The 26340-nt window shown below is 47.6% G+C and overlaps 1 protein-coding gene across 1 annotated transcript; it reads right to left on the reverse strand.

Annotated features, from left to right (window-relative positions):
- LOC149371144 (solute carrier organic anion transporter family member 4A1-like) lies at nucleotides 1-25746 on the reverse strand. The gene is made up of 12 exons (XM_089579482.1): nucleotides 25441-25746; nucleotides 23148-23417; nucleotides 20731-20833; nucleotides 18899-18998; nucleotides 17804-17925; nucleotides 15116-15448; nucleotides 9701-9790; nucleotides 7138-7336; nucleotides 3905-4061; nucleotides 2644-2905; nucleotides 1649-1851; nucleotides 1-207 (listed from the first exon to the last, which is right to left on the reverse strand). Exons 1-12 carry the CDS (start codon nucleotides 25744-25746, stop codon nucleotides 1-3), a joined length of 2352 nt encoding a protein of 783 aa, XP_089435608.1.
- Between the last annotated feature and the right edge of the window lie 594 nt (nucleotides 25747-26340).

The raw sequence follows: 26340 nt of genomic DNA on the forward strand, positions 1-26340 counted from the left end.
TTAGCTTCGGGAGCGGCTATCCCTGTTGCCGTCGTCCTTAGCGTCGTCCTTTCTCCTGTCCAATTTCTCTGGGTTGTCAGGACCGCCCGAATTCTGTAGCTGTTGCTGCTGCTCCTGTTCAGGCTCCTGTTTAGGCTTCTCAGCGCCGCCGTCCTTGGGCGTCGCCACGGCAGGCGTCCCTTCGGCATTCGGTGATGAGGCGGAGCTCTGTTTAAAACAATCAGAGGTTCTTTATTCTCGGGCGCCATTTTTTTTTGTCGTTTGTTGAGCACAGAACTCGGTGCACAAAGAGGAATCGAAGCCGGTACGTAGCCTCAATTTCAAACAGGCATCCTGTACATAATGTGTGCAGCTGTGCAACGGTTTCCGGCAGTGATTACAATTTGCTGTCTTATGTTAATATAGAGTACTAATATGTTAGAAAAGGAAATGCAGTGGCAAACTGTGTAACGGATATTTTTCTGTAATGTCGGAGTGGGAGAGTAGAAAATTACAAGGAATTTACAGGCACGCTTCTTCTTCAAATGAGCAGGCGTATATTCTGCCTAACTTAATAAAGTTCCTGCTTGAATTTTTGCGCGTTTAAAAGGTGCTACTGACGTCACCTCTTCGGGAGACGGTTTCTCAAAGTAGTTCTCTCGTTAGAACCGTTCACGATTAACCGGCGCATGTACTTACATGTTTGATTATCGATACTAAGTACTGCATAGAAGGCAACGAACTCTCGATTATTTCTCGCGCAGAGCCAGCTTCCGCTAAAGAGCAAAAACGTATCCCATAGACGGCCAGGACAGGTTACAAAAGCACTCTTGGCTACGTAACTTGTTTTTCCCCTTAACTTCTGGATTGTTTTTGTTCTGCGCCTCTTTCTTATTCATTAAGCAAAAAATAAAGCTAAAAAAAGCGCAGGACGGCTTCTACTATGCAATGCGAAGTTAAGCTAAATCTGTCTGCGGTGGTAGATACACGTCGTTCACCTTCTCTGGCAGACAGCGCGTGGCGTGTCACTGTGCTGTCACTGGTGAGGTTACTGTGTTCACACCACTCGATAACGTGTCTTGCACTGGAGCGTTGCAGTGACGTCACGCAATACGTGACGTTAAGCCTGACGTTGCTGCATACTGGTGGATTATAGGGTGGCACGCTGTTCCGCCCACGAAGGCGACGCTGCAAAACCGGGAATCGTGCTCAAAACAGCGGTCTCGGTAAAACCCCTGGCTGCGTTGGAGCAGTAGTTTAGGCGTTTAGGTGCTGATCCCAGGCTCGCGTGTTCGATCCCGGCCACGGTCGAGTGTTTTCATGAAGGCGAAATACAAAAGCTGCCCTATTCTTAAGTTAAAGCACACGTTAAAGAACAACAGGTTGTCTGAATGAATACAGAGTCCTCTCCTACTGCGTCTTTCATAGCTCTAGCGTCACTGCCTGACGTTTAACTTCAAAATTTACGACTTGTAAGCCCGATACATTCAATATATTGTGACACTGGGTGACGCGTGCATCTAGCTCAGGCCGCTTGGAGCACCCCATAGGGCGAATACGCAAAAATCAACAAGGCTGCTGTAGTTGAGTATCGCTGAGGCTTGTGTCATTCAGGCGACCAAATGCGCCTGAATGCGCCTGCGAACAGAACTGAGAAATCACCACATACCTGCATCCTGGCGCTGAGTGAAGCGCAGAAGAAGAAGAGTATAGAGGCCGACTTGACGCTGATCATGACACGGAACAGGTTCATGCCCATAGCCGAATTTTCATAGACGGCGCAGGCGCCCGAGCCACCACTGCATGTGCCCTGCCACAGGACACAGCTGCGGTCGATTAAGTGCCCGAACAGGATCGGTCCAGGGATGGTGCCTAGCGCAGAGCAAAGAGAGCAAGGATAATGCATTTCTCAATGATTCTGTACTAAATGGCATGCCTCTGCCCAGTTCTATCTTAATTACCGAAAGTATCCTTCGTCTCGATGTCGAAGGTTTAGAACTGGGTAGGCATCTCCGTATATATCAGGTAGAAAGAAGGGCAATGAAATGATGAGAAAACTAAGTTGGCGAAACCAACAATTACCTCGAGAGAATGAAGCAGCACAAGGTGCATGTCAAACAAATTAACAGAAAGTGAAGCGAGGTGACGGAACACTGTGAGGCATGTGACCTCAAAATTGACTTCAAGGGTGCCATTGTGCGCGGGGGGAATGCTAACCGCTTTCTAGGAACGGTTCAATTTCTTACATCCATGGTCCATAATCTCTGATAAGGTGGCTGACTAAACGAGGCCTTAAAAAGGCAAGCTCCAAATCGCCCACAGTCACACCTGTTGAAGAAACTAACCTATTACGTTCTGAAACGTCTTGTTTTCTCATTTTCGGTCGGCGTTCTTCTTCACCTAAATTAAATTCATTTTCCTACCAGACAGATCTCTATCGATTGTCTTCTTTTGAATTTATGGAATACTTCAGCAAACGTCAGTTCTGGAAAAGTTATTGGTTGCAACAGAAATGCGAAGAGAGCAAGCAGCTCAACAGCGTATGGGCGAAGTTTAAGCGCAAGGCTGGGTCAGCAGCGCAAACAAGAAATGAAATAAATGACTGTTTTAGCGGTACGATACTTCTGACAGCGTGTTCAGTGCCGTGTCGCGTGCTCTTCATACCAAGCAGCCTGATGGCCACGTAGTTGACACCGATGCCCGTGGATTTAATGTCCTCGTCGATGGACCGCAACAGCGCCGTCAAAGCGGGCACGATGAGCAGGAAAGTGAAGAAGAGAGCTATGAACATAGCACCCGCGTAGACGAGGATGAGGTTGCAGTCAGGGGAGCACGGATCCCGCTTGGCCATGTAGTAGAAAAGGGTGTCGTTGTCGAGCGGCATGCTCAGTGTAGGCCCGTTCACGCAAGTGCACTGCGTGTAAAGCTGGACACAGGCCAAAGATGCTGCAGGTAGGTGTGGCAGAGAACTACACGGCACAGATTGAAGCCGCTTTGAAACATGAAAAAGAGTCCTACTTTCACGCCGGTAATCTATAGAAACGGCTACTAATGAGAGCTGTTGCGCTCCGCAACTACTGGCCGCTGACTTACTAAGGCACCTCATCGCGACTGCAAACTCGTTGCGTCCTTAGTCAAGAACGAAAGCTCCGCCCTGGAGCGAGAATAGTTGCAGTACATCATATGTAGCTGCCTAGCCAGCTGATGTGCAGCGCCTGCTTCTGCGGTCGCCTCAAAAACTGACCGCATGTCATGTAGCGATTTAAATTCGTAGTTTTGTAGCTGCAATAATTAAATAACGCTCGGTAGGAATGCTAACGGCGCTAGTGCTGCCATATCTTCCAAACGTGCTGGCGAAAAGGCTGTTAAGCTTGGTCTGCATGGAGAGCATTAGTGCGAAAGTACTAGCTTCACGAGGTCCTAGCCAAGAATTTTGTGGCACCCCTGAACTTGAGGGCACAGAAAATAGACATTGCAATGGCTGTGTTTCGTACTCGCGGCGGCACGAACAAATGGGCTTCGCTGGCCACTGCAAGAAAACACTATGCTACCGCCGCAGCCATGCTAAACTGCAACACTATCTAGTCCTGTGCATTGTCAAAGTCTTCTCAATCAACTTCCATCTGCGCGCTAACCCTTCAGATCAGCTTAACCTCGAAAAGAGCTTAACCTGAGTCTGACATCTTCGCCAGACGTTTCGATGACCCAGCAAATAAAAACCATGCGCCAGCCAGGGTAAACACATTCTTTCGCAAGTCTACGCTCTTTAACTAGATTAAAACCCTACTACTTTTTCGCAGGCGAAAATGCGTCCGTGCGGCGAAACTTGCACTGTCATCGAAGCTCCCGTGATAGCCGAGTTTTTGCAAGCCAAAAAAGCACTTTTCCGCCTGAATGTGGAGGCAGGACGAAGTCGGGCACTCACCTTAGTCTTCTTGGATTGTTTCTCGTCAGCACAGCCGGCGACGCAGGGCGAGTAGTATGTGAAGTTGTCACTCCCGCAGACAGGGTCGAACATGACGCCCGTGCAGTTGCAGTGCGCATTGCACCCGCTCTCCAGGTCGGGGAAAGTGAGCTTTTGGCTGCACGCACGCACGAGCCGCGGCAGCTGCTGTCAGTCTTCGCGCTCTGATCGTTTCATGCGGATGTCCATCTTTATTGAAATTTATTAAAATTCAGACAAAATACAATTGTCCATGTGAAGAGGGCTAAAGGTGACACATGAGGTCACCTGACTAGGCCCTAAGCGCCCTGCATTCATACAGCACAGTGTGGACATGAAAAGAAATTCAGCAAAATTCTGCAAGAATATCTTAAGACAGCAAAAAAACACACACCTAAAAAAGAAAAAAAAAACATTACAACAAAATTCTACAGGAATACCGTGCGATTCCACATACAACTAGATTTGAAAAGCACACCCTTGCTACAAGTCAAAGTAATTGAGTAAAGAGAATAATCACCAATGTGTTCCCTTGAAAAAACAAACAAAGATAACCGGAATGAAAGGGATCGCCTGAAACATAACAGTAAATATACTGGCACCGCAGTTTCTACAAACATAGTCGGGTTTATCGGCAAGTCAAAAAAAAATTCTTTGCCTGCTTTCGGAAAGCATGGAGAGAAGAACAGTTTTCCATGAGGCCCAACAAATCAGGATGAAGATTCAGAAGGTTCGAAATAAGCCAACTGTATAATTGCTTTCCATATTTAGTCCTACATTTAGGTTTTATAAAAGCAGTTTTCCTAAACTCGTAATGCGACTCATGCTTCCTATGCTTCGATATGAATAGTTATTATCTTGCGCCATGAAACCCTCCTAGCGTGGTTTCACTGTGTGCAGGCCGAAATAACTTCCTTAATTTCGTCTTCCCGCGGCCCAAACGAAGGACAACACTTGCCTTATTGCGCGCCTCTCCAGTTACTACATTTAACCCCAATATTCTGTGACCACAACATGATCATCTGTGGTCACTCAGCCTATAGACCTTTCCAGGAAAGGCGTCACAGTATTACTCCGCTGAAATGCTATGCGAAGCTGGTGCAAATGGGGCATCTGTGAGGACCGGGTAAAGACAGCAGCCAAAAGAGCCAAAAATGCAAACCCAGAAAGAATGTTTTAGCCCCAGCTTCACGGAGAAGCCAGTCGACCAATAAGGGGACAGGCAGGGAACAATTTGTGTTGCATGGTAAAAAAAAAAAGAGACCAGTAAGGCGACGCCTAGGTTGGAGACGTCTGTATGTCCCTTCTGACTCGCGGCCCCACGGATAGCTTTGTCTTACAGTTGGTGAGCCCGGTAGTTTTGAACTATCGCACGGCATGACCCTGATGAAGGTACCGTTGACTGCGGAGAAAATCACCCTTGAACCTACCGCTGCAAAAGGTGAAATTTCGACCGAAATTAATGCGGTACGAGATTTGCATTTTCGCATAATCTTAGCATAAGGACATGTATTAGCGTAGACTTCAACCGGATAATCAAACGCCTGCGATGCACGCCCCGAGGAAAGTCCAGTGCCAAGTAAGGCGCACTATGCTGAAAACGCCCATCTTTTTGTAGGTGTTTTGTTAGCAGAGCTATCACGAAGCATCTCACATAATCTTAATGATTGCACTGTATTGAACCATCTAGTTCTCCTTTTCTTCTTTTTATTATCTGTCATTTCTGCATGCGTGTCGGTTCCAGTGCTCTGAGTAGACTGTAAATGACGTGTTGCGCAGACGAACTTGCATTTGCTTCTTCCAATTAAATTGGCGAAATTATGCATATTGCTCACGCTGTCAGAGAGCAAACTGACGCAGCAAGTAAAAACAAACCAGACATCGCTACGTCACTGGTATATTTATTTTCAATTTAATCTGCGCTTCATCACGCTATTTTTGATGGCGTATACTTGTGACAGAAAGCTCTCCACAAATACTATGGTTCGCAAGCCGACGCCGAATAGGTGGACTCAGCCTGCACAGGCCAAGACGCGGCAATAACAGTCGTTCACCATACACACTCCTGCCATCACCACTCTCCACTTTCCTGCCGCATCAATCCTCGGAGACTGCAGTCGCTCTTGCCCTTACACAAACTGATGTCCCGTACGTCCTTACCGTCTTAAAAACTGCACTCTTAAATTTAGCGCGACGGTGAATCCACGAAACTGCTTTCAACATCCTCATCTTTTCCCCCAGAAACCCGCCTCGCCATGCGGAGGTGATCTGGGCGCCTTCGCGCTCTGGAAACCCCGGCAACGAAGCCGCTAATGACCCCGGCAATGGTCTTATGAATCGGGTAGCGGCGAAATCAAATACGGGCTCTTCTTGCATGCGCTCCTTCTGCAAACTCACCCAGGCATATCGCGCTTAACGCCAGCTATGCCCAACCTCCCCTACAAATTCCTTAACAACTGCCAGCAAATATTATGGCGCAGCCTTCAGACCCGCCCCCTCCCCTCCACCTATTTGCTTTCCCACATCCACCCGGAACCATACATTCCCGCCTGTAGCCAGTGCACCCACACCAACGCTACTCTTAACCATATTTTCCTTGAATGCCCTGCGGACGCTCCCCCGTGGGGCGCGGAGGTCCTGACCGCTCGAAAGTAATAGATCCTACTGCACTCGACCGGCTGGGCTAGGCGGAAGATAGCCACTGACTGGGCCACCCACGCCATGGAACTCCATCGACTCATGAACGTATAGTGCAGTGGGGACATGCGGGGACCCGGAAACCTACGTGTCTCAGATATCTTGGTCATTAAAGTTATTTCTCTCTCTCTCTGTCTCTGCGTTCGTTATGAACAAATATGTACCTACATTTGATTGGTATGCCTACACATGTGGAGTGATGCACCTCTATGGAGAAAAGAGAAGGGAAGATAAACCCTTATGGGACCTATACAATGCTCCACGAAGCTGTTAGCTTTGCCGCCGAGACTCCCCGATGCCTTAAATTCATCATACAATACTGGCATATCCTAAATTATCTCTCCAAAATACGATTAATCTGCGGTAACTATACTGTATCGTACTGTCAATGCTAAGCAATATTTTAAAACGACTGGGCCGGGCACAAGTTAGTAACAAAACGCACATAGCCAACTTGTCGAATGACACGGCGCACTAGGCATTTTGCCCTATAGGTCGAGCAGCATGGACGTGCTTACGCGCCACTCTTGGTGGTGAGGTTAACGAGCGCGCTGTGGGTGTTGTCGCACGAGTGCATGAAGACAAACATCGTGAACCAGGGCACGAACGAGAGGATGACGCAGTAGCGCACGATGGTCGACGACTTCACGTTCAGCTTGGTGATGACGTAGCCGCCCAGCAGGGTGCCGCCGCAGGCACTGGGCACGGCCACGGCGCCTGCACGCGGCATGTGGAGGGCGCACGGGTCAGGTCCTCTGGCGATTTGTTGCGCCATAAATGCGGAGGCGACAATCTTATCATCATCAGATGCAGCAGCCTGACTACCGTCACCTACAGAGTAGAGACCTCCACCAGATCCCTCCAAGTAACTTTGTCCTGTACCACGTAGATTTGCTATTCTCATCTTCCCACATAACTTTATGCCGCCACTTGCTACGCTTGCCTTTTATCAGACTCCATCCGTTACGCACCCTTAACGACCATCGCTTATCTTCCCTTCAAATTACATGCCCTGCCCAAGCTCATTTCTTGCTCTTGGTTTTGAATATGATGTCATTAACCCGCACTTGCTCCCCGACTCACTCCGCTCTCTTCTGGCTTGTCAACGTTATACGTATTGTTTTTCTTCCCATGGCGATATGTAGAGATTACTAATTATGCGGCGTCCTGAATGAGACATTCATCGTCCTTTTCCCAGTGTCAAAGCCCTTACGGAGTAAAAGCCGCTTGTTCATCATGGAGTGTTAAATCAAAACGAAAACAAAATATATACTATACCAACCAATTACGAAATCCTTTCCTACGTACTCGTAAAGTTCTTTTCCTAGTGCTATATCACCCGCCTGACAATTATTTTTCGCTACATGGAGAGTGCCAGTTCGTGCAAGCATTTGTTTACACTCTTTTTATAGGCGGTGGTTTCAGCAGCAATATGGATCAAAGTTATTTCCGACGCAAACTTATGCTGCCTTTTCTATAATCATTTTCCCTTCAGAACGTGATTAAGTTGCTTACGCTCATCACCCATAAATCCGCAACAATGCAGGGCATGTTAAATGCCGGCATTTCAACGGAACCTATTTGAGCGCTTACTGAGTTCCCTTAGTGAAAAACCAATTTTTCCAAACGATCATTGTTTCGTGTCCGCGAGACACACATACACTGAAACACGCCCGCGGGTAATGCGCGAGACCTATTCAAGACCGTCAATGGACTAACACATTTCGGATGATCAAAGTGCACTGAAACTCGATGCATTATTTGGATTAGTGCTTGGATGAGCAAATTTCTGTGCCAGGCGTCGACGGATGCCACCGAGAAGGAGCGCCCTGCTCGGAACGCTACACGTAAACGGAAGGCGAGAACCCGCAATCCTGCGGCAGGTGGAGTACACAGCGAACGCTCTCGGAACACTGGCCACAAAGGGCTGCGCGAGATCTCGCAGTACCCTAAATCTAAACGTACAGGCGCGGCCATAAGTAAACGGAGCACGCTATTGCGTTCTAAGTGCAATCACGCTTTCTCGATTGGTAATGAAGTATTGTTTGTCTACAAGAAAGCCCACCAACCTCCACTACCAGCATGCGCGTACCACTGCTGGAAATTTCAATTAGGTTACGCGTGAAAAATATTCGAAGGCAGTTGCGTGCTCCGTTTACTTTTGTCCGCGCCTGTACGTGCTGCCGATATCGTGGCAGAACTACTTAGGCGTGACCACGCAGTGCAGCAGTTGGCGCCGCCGTTAAAGCAATAGAACATATTTTTTATTAGCATACCTGCTTTGATTATAGCTGACAGTCACCGCCTGCCTTACTATTATGTGCGTCTCTAAGCCCTATGCTTCACAGCACTATCCTATTTGCCAAACTTATGTGCAGCATGACAAAACCATATGAGATTCCTTTCTTGCCCTTCATAAATCGGTGCTACTGCTTACACGCATTTATGGCTATAGTTGTCAAGATTCATTTTCCTGCAGTTCAGTGCGCCTTCGGTGTGGTTACGGTGGAGGCGAAATTCTAGAGTCGCGTGTACTGTGCGATGTAAGTGCACGTTAAAGAACTCCAGGTGCTCGGAATTTCCGGAGCCCTTCACTACGGCGTCCCTCATAGCATGAGTCAGTTTGGGACGTTAAGATTAATCAGTACCAACTCGCCCCGTCGTCAGCCTTGTTTAGCCCCATAAACAACAAACTTTCCAGCAGAAAGGCAGCAGGTTGACGGTGGTTATGTGTGGCAGAGAGGCGCCCAAATAAGAGGCTGATGAAGCACAATACAGCGCATATCTTGTTAGCCTGAAGCAAGACTCGTAAACTTCTCGGGAGCTGAGTGGTAAAGGTACAACATAATGAAGTTGACACAGCGTGACTTGTTACCGCAATACCCTTCCCCAAACCAGCAGACCGCTATACTTACAGCAGTGCATAAAGTTCATGGTACAATGTCAAAGAGTGCATTAAAACGCAAAACCGTTATGAGTGAATGCACGCAGCGTATGAAAAGCCAAAATTGGCAGGGCATGCATATTTCAGCGAATTTGCGGTGTCAGAAGAGGTCCTCGAGCTATACACTGTTCACGTACCTAAGATACCAGAGGCCTTTGAAGAGGATATGCCGAACATGGATATGAAGATCTTCGTGGCGAATCCAGTCAGCCCCGATGCCACCATTGCTGAAACAAAGACCACAGCGACTCAAAATTTTCACTACTGGGATTTAAGCATCCCTTCCTAAGAAAGTTATAAAATGCAATACATCGCCTTAACTAATTCCTTACCGCGCCAATCAAATCGTTCCATTTGAACAATGACGCAAAATGCCCCACTCTGGGCAATCGTGAATGCTTCTGGGCAGCTGACGCCACTCAGCACGTTGCAAAAGGATGCTTCAGTGTCGGAATCGGATTTTTCGTCAGCAGCACGGGGAGAATTTCTAAGCTTGACCCGAAACCTGTCAACACGGAGCGATAGCGCAAGCATGGCGACAATGATGGCGCCTTCTTCTCGCACCCACTTTGCTTAGCGCAGGCGGTATTCACGCGATTTCGCAGCCTCAATAGTCGACTCTGCAGGTGCAAGCGATAGTTTTGTAAGTAAAGACGACGTTCAGTCGGCTTGTCCGCATAATTTCGGACAGAGAATATTGTTCCTTCAGCCTGCACTATAAACAAGTGCCCGACTCTAACTTTCCGTTCCACCATTGCTTCCAGAACTTCTCTGTAGGTAGCGGGTACGTTTTCAACTATTCAGCGTCATCAGCAGTGTAGCGGACGCAGTTATTGGCAAGACAGACAGGGGTACACCTTCGCACTGTACTGCAGAGTAGCCCAAAGCGCTATGAGCGAGCAATTCGTTTCGTTTTGGAATTTTTGTGGACCAGAAAGTTTAGCATGAATTGCTCTGTAACTCAATATACTTTTTGGTCTAGTGTCGCACAAAGCGTTTATTCTAGATTAATAATTCCTATTTTCTGATTGGCTACGGTAAATAATTTTGCGAGAGCCTCTCGAAATTCGCCTATGAAATATTTTTACTTCCTAAGTAACGCATATTGTTTTTTTTTTTATTTTATAACAGAAATCACAATTATACAAGTACATAATGATGTGCTCCAAAAAAAAGGTATTAAATTATTGGGTGAAAAAAAATTTAGGCACATCGCACTGAAGCCACCTGTTTTCTCGGGGTAAGAAAATAATTAAGTGGCATCAATACGATGAGACTTTGTAGATGGAAAGGCTTCGAAGGGTGCAAAGAAGCCCAAATAGCGCGGAAAAAAATGTCGGTCAAGAAACGATGCATGTCTCAAATCTCTCTTGAACACACCACATGGTGAAGCCGCTGATGTGTACTGCCACGGTTCTCCATGAATTCGCGGAATACCATTCGTGTTTGAAGACAATTTCCAAAACACGTTTTCCCTTTACTGCCCGGCCTATTTCCAAAAGGCATTCTTGCGCCATTAGCTGATATTTTAAATCCTATATATAGGTGGCCTATCAAATGAATCTTCAAATCTACTTTTACATCAAAAGATCGATTCACAGCCACCTCCTCCATTGCCCTAGCTGGAATCAACTCGAGCCTGCCTTCAAAGCTTAATTACGCAGAACATTGAACTTGAGTTGTCTTTTCATTCACCACTTGGCCGCAAGAAATCCAATGTCTTCCATCAGCTCCTACAGGTTAGATGAATATATTTATATACAGCCGCATTTACTTAAGCACAGTGCACAAACACTTCAGTCACTGTCAGTTTTTCAGCCGATCTAATTTTTACCTTCGTGTAAAAAATAACAGTTCTGTTTTAACTCCACTGCTTCAAAAAATCCCAATCCATACCGTCACCTATCGCGCCGCCTGTCGAGAGCAAGACGAACCTACGCCTTATCAAGAACTGCAGCGCGTATAGTGAATTGCCTTTAATTATTTCTGAGTATACGCAATTGCAGTCTACAATAATGAAAACTGGTTTTTTAGAAACGGAAATGGAAAAGTAACAGGCTCCCGTATCTCGGTGGACAACCAAATGGCGCGGTAAAGAGGGGATAAAGGAGGGAGTGAAAGAAGAAAGGAAGAAAAAGGGGTGCCGTAGTGGAGGTCACCGAATAGTTTCGACCACCAGAAAATCTTTAACGTGCACTGACATCGTACAGCACATGGACACATTTTTGCGTCTCGCCTCCATTGAAACGCGGCAGCCGCGGTCGCGTTCAAGCCACTGTTCTCCGGCTCAGTGTAGGAGCGCCTTAACCACTGAGCCACTGCGCCGAGTGCAGATTGTACATTCCCTTTGCAAAATTTTTGCCAAATATATGCTGGCATAAAGACACATGGAGAACAATCGGCGAACGAGTGCCTGATAAATCCCAGAGCCCTTAACAAGACAGGGCAGCTTGGAGAAGAAATTACGAAGAAGCTTTTAGGGCGCAGCTCTTAGGCGCCCGTTTCTGAGTTTCGCGGTGTCACCATCGCCGTCGTTGTTAGCCGATGTAACCAGGAGAGGGTAAAAGCGCAACCTCCTCAAAAGCAAGAAACAAAAAAAAAATGCCAACGATTACGTTACTTCCTAATGCAAAATTTGAGCGCGGCTCATCAGCTGTTTCAGCTTTTCGATAGATTGAGGCAAAGAATCCGAGCAAGGCATGCATGTACAATTACAGACGACTTGTTATTTTTCGCACATTTTCCTTCCTCAAGAAACACTCCACTAACAGTTCTTTATTGTCATGAAGGAAGCTTTGTGGTCGGAGAAGTAGATGGATATATGCTAGACTTGCTGCACCAATGCCTGGTTCTCAAAGACGAGGTCTGTGCAAGTGTTTCGCACGGTTGTCACAGCTGTGGGAGCCGTTACGAGCGAGAGGAACGGGATTCTCTCCCGTATAAGAGCTATGAAATTCCCGCTTGTCTTTATATCTACATCCTAGTCCCCACTTCGGCGGCGCGAACGGCAGGGTCTTCTCGGCGGCGGCGCTTAGCCTGTGCCTCAGCGACGCGCACTCCTGGATCATCTCGACGGCGGGAACGGGAAGCTTGCGCTTAGGCGGCACGAAACTCTGGATTCTGGCGGCGACAGCGCTGGGCATGTGCTCTGGTAGCTCGTTTAGCAGCAGCGGCAGGCGGACTTCCACCGGTTGCCTCTCTCATGGCTCACAAAGAACTTGCAGAGAGTAAACTGTTTATATAGGCAGGCGGTTCGCAGTGACAAACGGCGGCGGTTGTGCGTTTCGGCCCGGGCGGTTGTTACCCAACTTCGCGCACTTGTTGCGTGCCTTCCCAGACACCCCTAGAGCGTGTGGGGGTAGCGGTGTCGGACACAAAGGAGATGCCCTCGACTCAGCGTTGTAAGCTCAGCGGAGACCAGCTACCAAGTGACAAGAGGTTTTTGGTCGTTTGATGCCCACCTTTCGCCAGTCGCAAGCCAGAGAATGGTTAGGAGCCAAACGTTCACAAAACAAAGGTTGTACAGCAATGAGACAATACAGAGGATTTCACAATCACTAGTACAAACACATACAAAGTGATTAACAAAACGCAGCTGGTGCAAAGTTACACTTGAGAGAGATTACAGTACAAAAGAATTATCACACTTAAAGTGCACTACCACGAGAGAGAGAGGAACCCCTGGAGAGCGACTAGCCTTTTGTGTGTGGCTGCCCATTCTCTAACCGCTCGCCGACGCGGCGCCCGGGGGGATTGCGGTCCATTGTGCTAGACTGTCCGAGTCGTTTCTAGCCTTGCGTGCGCTAAGAGATGCCCTCCACCTCTTCACTACCACGACGGCAGCGGCGCTACGACAGAGAGTTCCAGGTACTCCTCGAAGCCACTCCCAGCGTTTGACCAAAGGAGACAGCACTGCCGACGCTGTGTGTATGTGCACGCCTGCTTTGCCACGAAGAGCAGACAGACGTGGAGCGAGCCTGTATAAGTAGGGCGCCGAACGCTCAAGCCGCTGTTTAAGCTTCAGTGAACAAATTGTGCTTTGTATGCATCTTTCTCTTGTGGTAGTGCACTTCAAGTGAAATAATTATTTTGTATTGTAATCTCTCTCAAGTGTAACTTTGTAAGAGTTGCGTTTTGTTAATCACTTTGTATGTGCTTGTACTAGTGATTGTGAAATCCTCTGTATTGTCTCATTGCAGTATAAACTGCTTTGTGAACCTTTGGCTCCGACCCATACTCTGGCTTGCGACCGGCGAAAGCTGGGCAACAAATGACCAAAAACGCCTTGTAACTTGGTAGCTGGTCTCCGCTGAGCTTGCCGCGCTGAGTCGAGGGCATCTGCTTTGTGTCCGAAACCACTACCCCCCCACGCTCAAGGGGTACCTCGGAACGCACTCAACAAGAGCGCGTGACAACCACCCGAGCCGAAACGCATAGCCGCCGCCATTTGTCACTGCGAACCGCCTGCCTATATAAATAGTTTACTCTCTGCAAGTTCTTTGTGAGCCATGAGCGAGGGAACCGGTGGAAGTCCTTCGTCTGCCGCTGCTGCTAAACTAGCTGCCAGAGAAGTGGCCCGGCGCCGTCACCGCCAGAATCCAGAGGTGCGTGCCGCCGAAGCGGTAGCTTCCCGTCGTCGCCGTCTAGATGATCTAGGAGTGCGCGACGCTGAGGCACAGGCTAAGCGGCGCCGCCGAGAAGATCCTGCCGTTCGCGCCGCCGAAGTGGGGACTTTGATGTAGATATAAAGACAAGCGGGAGTTTCTTACCACTTATGGGTAAGAACATCCCGTTCCTCTCGCTCGCAACGGCTGCCAGAGCTGTGACAACCTCGCGAAATACTTGCGCAGACCTCGTCTTTGAGAACCAGGCATTGGTGCAGCAAGTCGAGCATATATCCATCTATTTCTCCGACCACAAGGCTTCCTTCATGACAATCAAGAACTGCTGGTGGAGTGTTTCTTGAAGAAAGAATATGTGTGCAAAATAACAAGTTGTCTGTAATTGTACTTACATGTCTTCGTCGAATTCTTTGCCTCAATCTATCGAAAAGCTGAACCAGCTGATGAGCTGCGCTGAACGTTCGCCTTAGGAAGTAACGTAATCATCGGCAATTTTTTTATGGGGTCGTGGTGTTTCCTTAGAAAAGGGGGCAGGGTTTATCACACAGGTTTAGAGGCACCCATCTCGCTCCGCTTCAGTGAGAAGCGCGGGTTTCAGACTCCGGGTAATACTTGAGTCTTCTCGCTCGCTATAACCGAGATGTGCGGCCACACTTGTTCTTTGTATCTGAGATGCGGTGTCATAGCTCTAGTACATATTGCGGCATAGTATATATACTGCCGCCGTTTTAAGTTCCCTCCACTAAAACGAATTACTAGCACGAACTGCGACTGCCTGTTAACGTGCGTTGACTGCGTCGCGCAATCATGCGTCGAATTCTAAAGCACGTTAGAACACACTTTACTGGTGCTAGCAGGTTTACCAATCGACTATAGCTATCTTTTTTTTTTTGGTGAGAGTTGGCATTCACTAGTGGCAAGTGGACTCACTTTCGGCTGACGCCGCAAGCGTCAGGCACATGAAGGTGGGATTGTAGACCAGCCTCCGGACGTGGTTAACGAAGCTGCGCTCCCCGATCACCGGAATCGGGCTTGACCCAAAGTTCGCCTGCGGGCTCTGCACATCCTTTGGCTCCAGCGAGTCGTGCTGTTGGTTCGGTGCGTCCTTTTGTTCCCGAGCATCTTCCATCGGTTCTGGTGCGTCCTTCGGCTCCTCTGCTGCCTTCATGTCTTGCACATCGGGCGTGAGCCGGGATTGCTTCGACTGCTGCTTTTCCTTTTCCTTCTTCTTTTGGGCCACTTCTAATGCTTTCTGCTTGGCAGCTGCGGGAAAAACACGAACGAACATCACGTGACCATCCACCTAGTAATTTTGAAGCGACAGCTTCACTCTGCTAGGTAAAGCCATGTGTGCAACATGACTGTGGAAGGTGGTGTCCAAAGAGCAACCTAGGAGGCAGGTGGGCCACCTAGGTCACGTGACCTTGAACCGTCATCACAACCTGCCCACCGCATAGTGAGCAACCTGCCCGCCATGGAGGGTGGCAGTTAAATTAATGATTGGTCGCTTGGGAAAATGATCTTGGGCCGCGCAAGACCCACCCCTGGACAGCACCTTCCATCGCAGTGCAGTGGCTCATTGCTTAATCTCTCCACCAATGCGCCAGGAGTGGTATGACGAGGCTGAGGGATCTGTGATTGTAAAGTATAGAATGACCGTCTGTACATATGGGAATTAGCCCTCTACGCTATAGCGTCATATTGTCAAGGCGGAGCTCACGTGCCCCGTCTTTTTTTTTTTGCCAATTCCATTTCATAGCTCTCTACTGAAAGTTTCCGTATAAGGAGACCTATAGTTCCAAATGTTTCCATATTGATCTCATGGAGTCAGTATAAAGCATATGGAGTCTCTATGGACTATATGGAAGCACATTTTAAAGTTGCGGACGCCATATTACGTCATGTACACTGTATGGAAATCGTGGAAACATTTTTTATGTCTTATGGATTGCATATTTCCTTATTTCGTGCGAGCGGCTGATATGGAACGCTTCAACAGGGAACTACGGCTTTTTGCGTTGCTGGTGGTGGTAGCGTCAGAAAATTGTGAGCGATCTCTGGATATTGCGACGCGAAATATGCTAGAAAGAGAGCGCATTATGTAGTTCTAGACCCCTAATAGAATGCTGTCGCACTTGTTAGGTACTCTCCCGTCGGTGATTCCCCTAAAGATTTTTGTCGTGGTCTACTTTATGCGGCTTAATCGGACATTCATTAAAATTCAGTCTAGTTCTTGCTCTGAATAAAAATTTTGTTGCTCTTTCTGGTTGTGTTGGCCTTCGTCCTGCAGGAAAAAGCTCACGATAATGGTGGTGGGCTGGGGTGATGACGCAAGTGCTCAGCGGTGAACAATAGAATTTAGCACAAAGGCAAAATGTAGTTATATTTCAGTGCGTTGCAAGGTAGGGGAGGTTACCTGGAGCTTTTAGTGATGTAACACTGGTGCGGCAAAAATAGTCTGAATATATGAACGCACCGCGCGTTTCTGGACGGATTCCAAGGCGTTTGCAAGGTTGACTACATGGTCGTCCAAGATGGCAGATGCATATTCAAGTTTCGGCCTTACCTAAGTTAAACAGGCGGGCAGTTTTACTGAGGGCGGAGTTAAGTCGTATCTTGTATTATGATCTGGCTAGTGGCGACGGCTTCCATAAGTGTGCTCTCCTCAAGCGTGCTAGCAAGCTGAAATGTTCCCTTTCTGGAGCCGTCAAGTTGAGCTCTGACTTGCACTCTGCTGTTACACGTAGCGTGATGAAGTAGATACCTTATTGAGAGCAGCGTTATCTGTCGCACTAAACTAAAGAACGTTCGTTGAGGCACGCATCTGTCAAAGGCCACAATGTGGTCTCGCTTTTTTTTCAGTCAGAAATGGCCGTCTCCGCCAGGTTTTGGAATAGTGGCTTAACCTATCGCAGCCTAGACAGTGCAATATCTCCAAACGTCGCGTGGATGCGGGAATGGCATAACATTTCTAGAGTGGGAACCTAAAGCCTGCATGGTGTGTTTCATGGCGGCATTGCAGCTTAGTGACACGAAATATAATAAATTTGTCCAACACGTGACCCTGTATCCCACGTCATAGTAAGTAATAAATAGGGCCGAGCACGACTCCTCTTATCCTATAAACGGCAAGGGAAGAGGAGAGTCTGAGTGACCGCTTTCAGACCAGAAAAATGACGCTTCCAAAGAGGGAAATGACAAAATGGACGCTTGATCGAGGAAGTAAACATATTTACGATGATATCACTAGGACAGAAATGGTAAGAGCGCTACAGCAAGACGTACATAAGAAAGACTGACGCAGGACATGCGCATGTCCTGTGTCAGTCTTTCTTGTGTACTTCTTGCTATATTACCATTTCTATCTCAAATAATGCACCATCTAGCCCAAATTGACGTTCTTCTAAATCACTAGGACGTGGCACCAAAACTTTGGGTCATTTGTTTCGGCATTGTTAATGTCTATGATTTGCTCTGTTTCCAAGGAAGCTGTCATCTTCTCGGTTCCTCGAAGTCATCATACTGAATTATTCACATTTTTGTGGTGAACATGAGACCTTACATATCGAAGTTTCACAATAGGCAGATCTTGCAAACAAATGAGCTTCTTGTACGTACTTGGTAACTCCCTTGGAAAGCTGGCGACGGGAAAAGCAGAGAGGAACATAACGATCGAAGCCCCGAAGAATCCTACCCACCAGGCGCCCACCCAGTTTGTGCTGGAAGAGTCCATGCCCAGCCTGCGCAGCGCAATTATTGTATTGTGCGCATTAAAATGGGTACTATTTAGTACAAGAGCTACAGCGTCCTGTGAAACAAACACAGCTCCACCCGCCTAGCAAGATACGGTCACTCAAACATGCCATAAAGCCTTTTTGCTTACGTTGGCTTGTCAAGAAACCAAATTTGTGGCTCACCAAAAGGTGTCTCAAAATGCGCGAATCGTCTCCGCTCACAAAACTAGGTGCAGAATAGGTATTTCAAAAAATATATACGGCAAAGCTTCCGATGAGCCAGGATACTTGCATATTAGTTTTTCTTTTAGAACAAAGCTGCTAAATAGGAAACTCGGGGTGAATAAAACTTTTCACTGCTAGCACTATACTTAAAACTATTTAAATGAGAGCCTTTTATCTAAGCATGCGTTCTGGTGCAAATATTTGTCACATTCTCTTTCCTCCACAAATAAAAAGTCATCGCGTCAAATTCGTTCAGCTTCGCATAAACCTGCCATTATTTTGCGATTGCATTCAAGCAAAAGGCAAAACACATTATAGCACGAATTTTAGTTGGTTCGACGATCTTTCTATGCAGTTGCTGAGTTGGACAACTGGCTTACATTTCCGCTAACATTCGTGGCTTTTGTTTCGTAACTGAAATAGAACTGTCATCGGCAATGACGACTAGCCAACATCCTTTAACGAAATGACAGTGCATCTAGAAACGTATTGTCGAAAAGGGAAACAAAAAAAAGATTCAGCTTGATACCCAGCCCAGCATCTCAAGCGCATAGGCAATACAGTTAGCAAGCATATACCACAAACTTCAATGAGCATGTGACCGAAAGTTTGAGCTCTGTATAAGCACTACAGAAGATAAGGCGTCGTCGCAAGCTGAGTTTAGGAGCCTTCTATTTCTCCCTCCTTGTTGCAAACGTGTATCTTATTCGTGGCAACAGGTAAGAACATAACGAAAAACCTTGGTTGTACTCACTGTGAAGTATCGACGGTTATGTCCGTATATTTCGACAGAAAAAATCCACCTAGAAGAAAGCCCATGGCGGGTCCCAGGACAGATGTGGCGTAAAAAATACCTGCAAGACGAGTCGGTCACACGGGTTCATTTAACGTATTCAGCCCACTTTTATTTAGCCCACTGCCGGTTAACCGCGCAGAATTATTAATGCGTGCCAAATTTTCTGCACGACTTGCTCCGCGTAACACAAATTGCCAATGCTTGTCAATTAAAAAATTCAGTGGTGAATTTTGTTGGCCTAAAGTGCGGTGAGGCGGGAGCCTTAAGCGCGGTGTTGCTGCTTGTGTCACTGATGTGTGGTTAAAATGTTAAGCTTCGCCACTGAGTGGAACGTGACCGCGTCTTGCAACGCTGCCAGGGAGTCCACAGAACGCCATCGCCCGTTCGGCTCTGCGCCTTGTTGGTCGGTAAATTGATTTTTGAGGAAAGGAAATGTGTCTGTCTCGCATATCTCGGTGGACACCTGAACCTCGTCGTAAGGGAAGGAAGGAAGATGGGAGTGAGCAAAGACACCGTATTCACTACATGCGCCTTTGTTCATTCCAAACCATCGAGCTGGCATTGCGGAGTGGTTAGCGTGCTCGCCTCGCACTCCGAAGACCCTGGTTCGATTCCCAAACTCGACCAATTTCCTACTCTGGTTTATTTATTTGTTTGGTCTGACAAAAAATATTAATTAGGCTAATTGGTTAATTAACTAATTAACTAAACTCAGCCCCACTTACTTGGACCATCACTATACCATCCCTTTAATTGGTTGCATCGTTACTAGCCAAAGTACAGTTAGCCCCCCTTGAAATTCGCGCACTGTGACGTCACGACCATTTCGACGAGTTCATTCATTCATTCATTCATTCATTCATTCATTCATTTATTGGTCTTTGTTGCTTTACAAATGTACGCAAACACTGCTCGGACACACAGCCAACGGCTAGTAACGGGTCCAATAGAAAAAAAGTATACAAGCATGCAGGCAACAATATACCAAAATAAATAAAGCAAGTTAGTATAAAGAAGGCTATACATCACTCTCAACACTTGTAAGAGCATCAACAAAAGAAACACATATATTACAGATCATATAAACTAAAAACTTCCAGATCAAACAAAACGCGTAGAACTTGCACAAAAATTAAGGCATCACAAAAAGCTAGAGGAAAATAGCTGTTAAGTATTTACAAAACATCACAAGGGTACAACACACGAGAAGGGGATACAATGATTTCAGTGCACACTTTTTAATCACAAAACATCCTTAGAATAGACGCAAATGTATAAATCTATAAATAAATCAAGGTATCAGGTTTCGGCTACATGCAAATAATATCAGGCAAATATCTAAGACGACTAGTAAAAAATGAAAGTATGAACTCAAAGTGTGTCATTCTTTTTAAGGTAGTAATTTTTTATTCCAATGGAAAAGTTCTAGGCAGTCTTTAGGTCATGTGGCAGATTATTCCAAATGTTAACGCCCGTGAACTTTAGGAGACGCTCTCCATATACATTTCTTTTCACTGGCAAGTTAAAATTGCCGTACGTGCGGCTCCGTGTTGGAAGTGGCGGGATGTTAAAGATTGATATATCAAACGGAAGGTTGTTTGTCACTATTTTGTGGACACATTCAGCCGTTCTTTTCTCACGAAAACTGTGACATTTCTGTCGACAACTCCTGCTTACAACGATCAGGCATTAAAGGCTTCCGCCTTAAAAGTTAGTCAAAGGTTTTAAGCTTATTTTTGGCTCGCTTCCTTTTCGTTAGTCGCCACATAAGCTCATGGCGTCGTAATTACCCATGTAGATGGATGCGCTGGCGGTGGGCACATTCTGGTCCAGGTAAGCCACCCCGAGTGTGAAGAATGGCGACGAGCCGACCCCGTGCAGCGCATGGCCTATCTGCGTCAGAAATGGGCATCGGAGAAAATATCAGGACGCGTTTTGATGGAGCCGTAATTCCGAGAGAACCGTGTCCTGTGTGTCAGCAAAGAGCTCCAGTTGGTTAAACCTGTTTGAGAGCCCTCCAGGCTACGTCGTATCTGCTAGACGTGAGTGCAGTTCCGCGACATAGCAAAGTAAATGCCGAGGTGTACTTGTAGTCGTAGGCGAAAAGTTTTCTTATTCACAACACTATGTTCGGAGCTGTTCTTTCCAGCCTCATGGCTCGCTCCACAATCGAACCTGTTTGGAGAGCTCGGTTCATTTACTAGTCACGATGTGGCCCCACCTATCGTCTAGAAAGCGCGCTTTAAAAGGTGAAAAAACAAGAGTACTGTCCTCTGCTTACTGTATTCCAAGCCCACCAATACAAGACTTTTGACAGATTTGCAGCTCCGGACAAATCTGCCGTTCGCTTTTAAAAGCAGATGATTATAATTGGCTCTGTATATAGTTTAAGTTGAGTGATGCCCAAAATGCCATTCCAAGCACTTAATTATAAGGTAAACGTGGCGAGCAGTTGCATTAAAATGAAAGGCCAGAAATGCCAGGCTGTCCGCGGCTCCAGCCGCTCCAATGTTTCGCCAACCATTACCGGGAAAACGAAGCGCTGGGACATTTCTTTAGTGCATCACTAGTGTTAATCGCAAGGCTTCTATTTTCGAAATTCAGAACTTTTTTGTACTTTTGAAAACACAGGAGCAAACGTGATTGGTCATCAGTGCTCTCGATGCTCCTTAGAGTGCTTCGCTTTCGATTTGAAAACCATTCAGGCGTCACAGAAACCTGGCGCCGTAGCACGTGAACAGATGTGAAGAAAACACGAGCTGTTCTGCATTTTGCAAGCTTAAAAATTCAGGTATGCGAACAGATCAAGAAGGTGGCCAGTAAAAGAGAGGAACGGCGATAAACAACTGGAATGACAACTGAGGCACGCACGCCTCGACGACGTCAGAGCTGTCGTCACGGAACTGGATCGAGAGGCGCTTCCGTAAGGAACTCCCAAAGTAAGGAGAATTGTTGGTAGGTACTTTAAAGGGAAATATACATCAGTGTCGCTTAAAAAGATTGCTGTATCACTGACATCTTGTTGACTTGATTTTATTAATAGATTTTATTTAAATTCGTTTCATTAATTATTTATGTTTACTTTCTGTGTGCTGACTTGTCTCGTGCTGCCAAATGTCGTCAAATATTGGAGAAGACACCCCGTCAAGCGGCTCTTCGAAGCAGCTTCTTTGGGGCTGCTCCTTTTCATTGTACCGAAGAGAAATAAACTCATTGTTTTTATTGTTATTGCTACTACTATTATTATTACACATTCCAAAGACACGATGTTATCTCAGAGCAGACTTTCCCTTTTGTATAGGTGACCTGTTCTTAGTGTGGAATAGAATCCTGTCCACAGAAGCGTGACGTCAAAAACTAGCTGCGCAGATGCTTTGTCACGTGCGCAGGATTTTACGGCAGGTTAAGAGCTTTGGACCTTCGGCTTCGCGAGCAGAGGGCAGCTTCCCAAGACATGTTTTCTCAGATCACGTTCAACCATACCTGCCGGTATCTGCACACGCGCGGGGTCCGGCCCATTGTTGCGCAACATCAAGTGATTAACACCCAGAAATCAGAACTGCAACTACTCGCTGGCCTAACGACGTAAAACAAAGAGACGGATCACCCCCAAGGTTTATTTCTTCTACATGAGCAAACAACAGCTCTTGCAGTGGCGGTGTGGAAGACAACGAGTGTGGTTTAGAAAAAATTACGAAAGCAACTTCATCCGTTTCTTCAGCCCGCATCCGCCGTGTCTACCGCCGCTGTGCACCGACGGCACGAGCTGGAGCTTTCTTTATACAACTGGTATGACGTCACTCCGACCGCAGCGCTCCTAGAGGGAGGAGCGAGAGGCTCACCGCCCGCCGTGTCTACCGCCGCTCTCCGCCGACGGCACGAGTTGGGGCCCTTCTCTTCCACAGATGGTGTGACGTCATTCCTACCGCAGCGCCTCTAGTGGGAGAAGTGAGAGGCTCACCGCCCGCCGTGTCTACCGCCGCTCTACGCTGACGAGCCCAACTGGGGCCCTGGTTTTTCGCAGCTAGTATGACGTCACGTCTAAGGTCACGCTAAAAGTTAAAAGTGTCCACCGCCGCGCAACGCTGAAGGGCTCAAACTGTGAGCAGTATTGCTTTCGCAATAAAAGAAAAGAGTCTGGAAGACGGCGTAGAGTGAGGTAACGGCACATAAACGATAGATGCTGCCGCATTTAGAGAGCCCTTACCATGAAGAAGTACTTGAAGGCGTTGGCGTTGGTGCCTCTGCCAGTAAGGGAGCACTTCCCAAGGCCATGTTCGGGGCAGAGGTTGGTGCTGCCGCTCTCCAGTACCAGGTACTGCGGCGCAATAAAGTGAGGCGAGGCGAACACCATAGCACCAGCGGACATGACCAAGGCCCCGATGCCCAATATGACCGGCTTGTGGCCCACGCCGCCGTGGTAGCTCACCGGCGTCACCATGATGCATGACGCCACGTTGAACATGCTCTGTATCATCTGCACGTCGTCCACCCCAAATTATATCGTCACAGGTCGAGACTATCATAGAGCAACCGAGAGCTGCAGCCGCCGGGTATGCACAGCCTTTGTCAAAAGCTTGGAGCCCAGGGAGTTTGCTTCTGAAGCACACTGTCTGGTTCGTAATGCATCTCCAGCGATCCAAATTTGCTGATGGTAAGAAGATTTCTGGTCCTGCCTCCTCCAATGGGTAGGACTACCACGCATGTTACAGGAGTCCCACTGCGAGGCTTAGAAACAAACCCCCTGGGCTCTAAACTTTTGACAAAGACTGTACCTATATCTAAACAATCGGTTGTAAATTGAAGTTGCGTGCTAGGACATGTGTAGCAGTGCTGCTTGATTGCTACTCTGATACCCTGAACAAAAATTGCGCCATAATGCGTGTGTGTGCTGAAACTCATCGTCAGCACCCCATAACGCTGCCACTACATGTTACCAGTCATGTCCTGCCGTCAATATCAACGTCTGTAACAAAATACCCTAGGGCCAATTGTTTCATGAACAAAGTTAACACGGAGCTACAATACACGGACAAAGGAATTAATTACGAGAATGGCGCAATTAGTAACAAGTTGATCCAGATAACTTATTTACTATGCCAGGCACACCTGTTGGTCCCCCAAAAATCTTCGGCGTTAGCTGTGTCGTCGTGTAGGAGAAAAACGAGTGCTTACAGCCTTTAGTACCCTGCTTTTCACAAACTAGTTTGGGCTCTGTCAAAACTAAACTAAGGCTCCCAAGCCATTTGCAGTTTAAAGTTTGGTGCTACAAGTCGGCATAGCGGTTTCCTTCCAGTGAGATACTTTGTCGAAAATATAGAGGCGTCCGCCACGTCTCTTTGTTGGCGAGCTTGGTTTGGGCATATTCCTTTAGCTGGATTAGAAATGCATGCAGCGTTCGTTTCTCTTCCGAGCATGCATACACACTGCATGCATGCAAGAAGAGCGTGTTTCCTTAACAAAAACGCAGACACTAATTTAACGCCTTCGTTTTTACAGCCCTATGTTTTGTACCCATCTAGGCACTGCAGTTCCGGTTTGTTACTGCGGAGGCTTTATCAATCGCAGTGCCAAGACGTAACCTAGCCGACTGAAAACAAAATTTTGTAGCGCATGACCGCTGCTACCGCCGCGTCTTTTGCATAACAGGCAGCGATGTTCGCGCTTTTTTGTGAAAGAACGACCCGGTTCGTCACTATTCCATGTTTCTTGTTGACTGCAGGGAATTGCGAAGGGTAAGCTACCAAGACCAATACCGGACCCGCTGCTGCCTGAGCTTCGCTGTCTGGCTGCTTGGAATACACCCTGGACGTTTCATGCAGGTAATGTACTCCAGAGAAAGAGGGGCTACTAAACGCTATCTTGTCTGCCCCGGTACCAATCCAAGCACTGAGCCGAACATTTCGGGAGTTATTCCGCCGGGACCGTTTTGGGAGACCCTATCGTGAATAGCTGCCGGGTTAAAAAAAGCAAAAAAGCTACACTTAATCACATCTGACATGCGGCAGATTGCCGAAGTACATGAGGGTGCAAAAAATCACGATCCTTGGTACCCACACAGAGAAAAAGATCGTTTTTGTTGCGAACGCAACACTACGCGAGTCGCCGAGCCATTTCGCAAAGCTGACGAAAGGCCATACTGCGCATGCGCGAGGAGCCGTGACGTCACATGGCGCACAGCTGGCGCGCCGCCGCCATCACTGTGTGGGTGACTCAGAGGTGCCGCCGCCACGCTCGCCAGTTGCCCATGCTCAGTAGCAGCGCACAGCTAGCGGTGCCGGGGCCGCCGCCGCTGCCGCGCGCTCTCCATCGCCTCTCGCTCTCTCCTAGTTGCTTTCGCAATCCTCCAGGTTTAACCAGAGCTAAACCACTGCAAATTTTTTTGAGTAAATTGTAATATCCCTAGAGGAACATGTTTGTAAACATTGGGCTCAAGGGCGTATGAATGGCTATGTGAGCTAAATAAGCAAGCGGGAACTATGAGGGAACAGGTTGCTTGCCCCCACTTCGATGCCAAGCAGCTGGAAGCGCTTCTCGATAGTGGGAGTCACCACGGAGACGAGCCCGTTGACGACAAAGCCCTGCGTCATGCCCAGCACGCAGAGGAAAAACAGGTAGCATCTGGGCGTGCGGTAGCTCTGCAGGAACGATGGGTAGAAGCCCAGCATGCCGCAGTGGACGTCGTGGTTGGTGCCTGAGCCCAACTGAGCACGCTGCAGCCGCGAGCCCTTCACTAGCTGCGGTACCGAGATGCCGAACGACGAGACCGAGAACTCCGAGGACCCCTGGTTTTCTCCAGTCCACATGGCTGGATGGAGCGCCTCCACGGCAAAACTGCAGAGCACACGCCACTAGGGCGTCAGATTGTCCCACCGCTCTGAGGATGCGAAACAGGTTGAACTGAGTCGCCATAAGTTGGGGCCATCTATGCTGAGGCGGCATCTTGAGTTAATCACACTTTCAGAGCAATACCTGTATTAGAGATTGGAGTTAACAACTTTTTGGCAGCACTGTTTCATCGTTTTGGCCGGTGAAAGCAGCAGTACCAGGAACAAGTCGGACGAGGCTTGGAGCTCTCCTTCCAACGGCAGCTACTGGGACAGGAGGAAAACTAATCTCCCCAGTCCGTCCCATTCCGGGAAAGCTTGAACGGTGGCTACCCCAGCGCCCTTAGCTCTCCTCTCTCGGTTCTGGTCCCACAACCAATAAACAAATTTTCCCTCAAAAACCCTGTCCCCGAGAACACACAGTCTGCGGATATGTAAGGGAAAGGAAAACAAAGCAATGCATAATGCAAAACTAAAATCTCTTTCGACAAGTTTAAAACTAACTTTGTTTTCGTCGCCGTACCTGTGATTGTGAACGACGCAGCTCAGCAGAGTTCTGAGTACGCTTCCGAG

Source organism: Amblyomma mixtum, chromosome 1 (genome assembly GCF_055824585.1).
Source record: "Amblyomma mixtum isolate Tamu chromosome 1, ASM5582458v1, whole genome shotgun sequence".
In the NCBI taxonomy this organism is placed as follows: Eukaryota; Metazoa; Arthropoda; class Arachnida; order Ixodida; family Ixodidae; genus Amblyomma; species Amblyomma mixtum.

Excerpts from the sequence above, each read along its gene's own strand:
- LOC149371144 (XM_089579482.1), bottom strand. The coding sequence starts at position 25,746 with ATGTGGACTGGAGAAAACCAGGGGTCCTCGGAGTTCTCGGTCTCGTCG. Across the intron at positions 23,418-25,440 it reads TGCTTGGCATCGAAGTGGGG|ATGATACAGAGCATGTTCAA; the intron begins GCAAGCAACCTG and ends GACGACGTGCAG. Across the intron at positions 18,999-20,730 it reads CAGCGCATCCATCTACATGG|GTATTTTTTACGCCACATCT; the intron begins GTAATTACGACG and ends CTCGTCTTGCAG.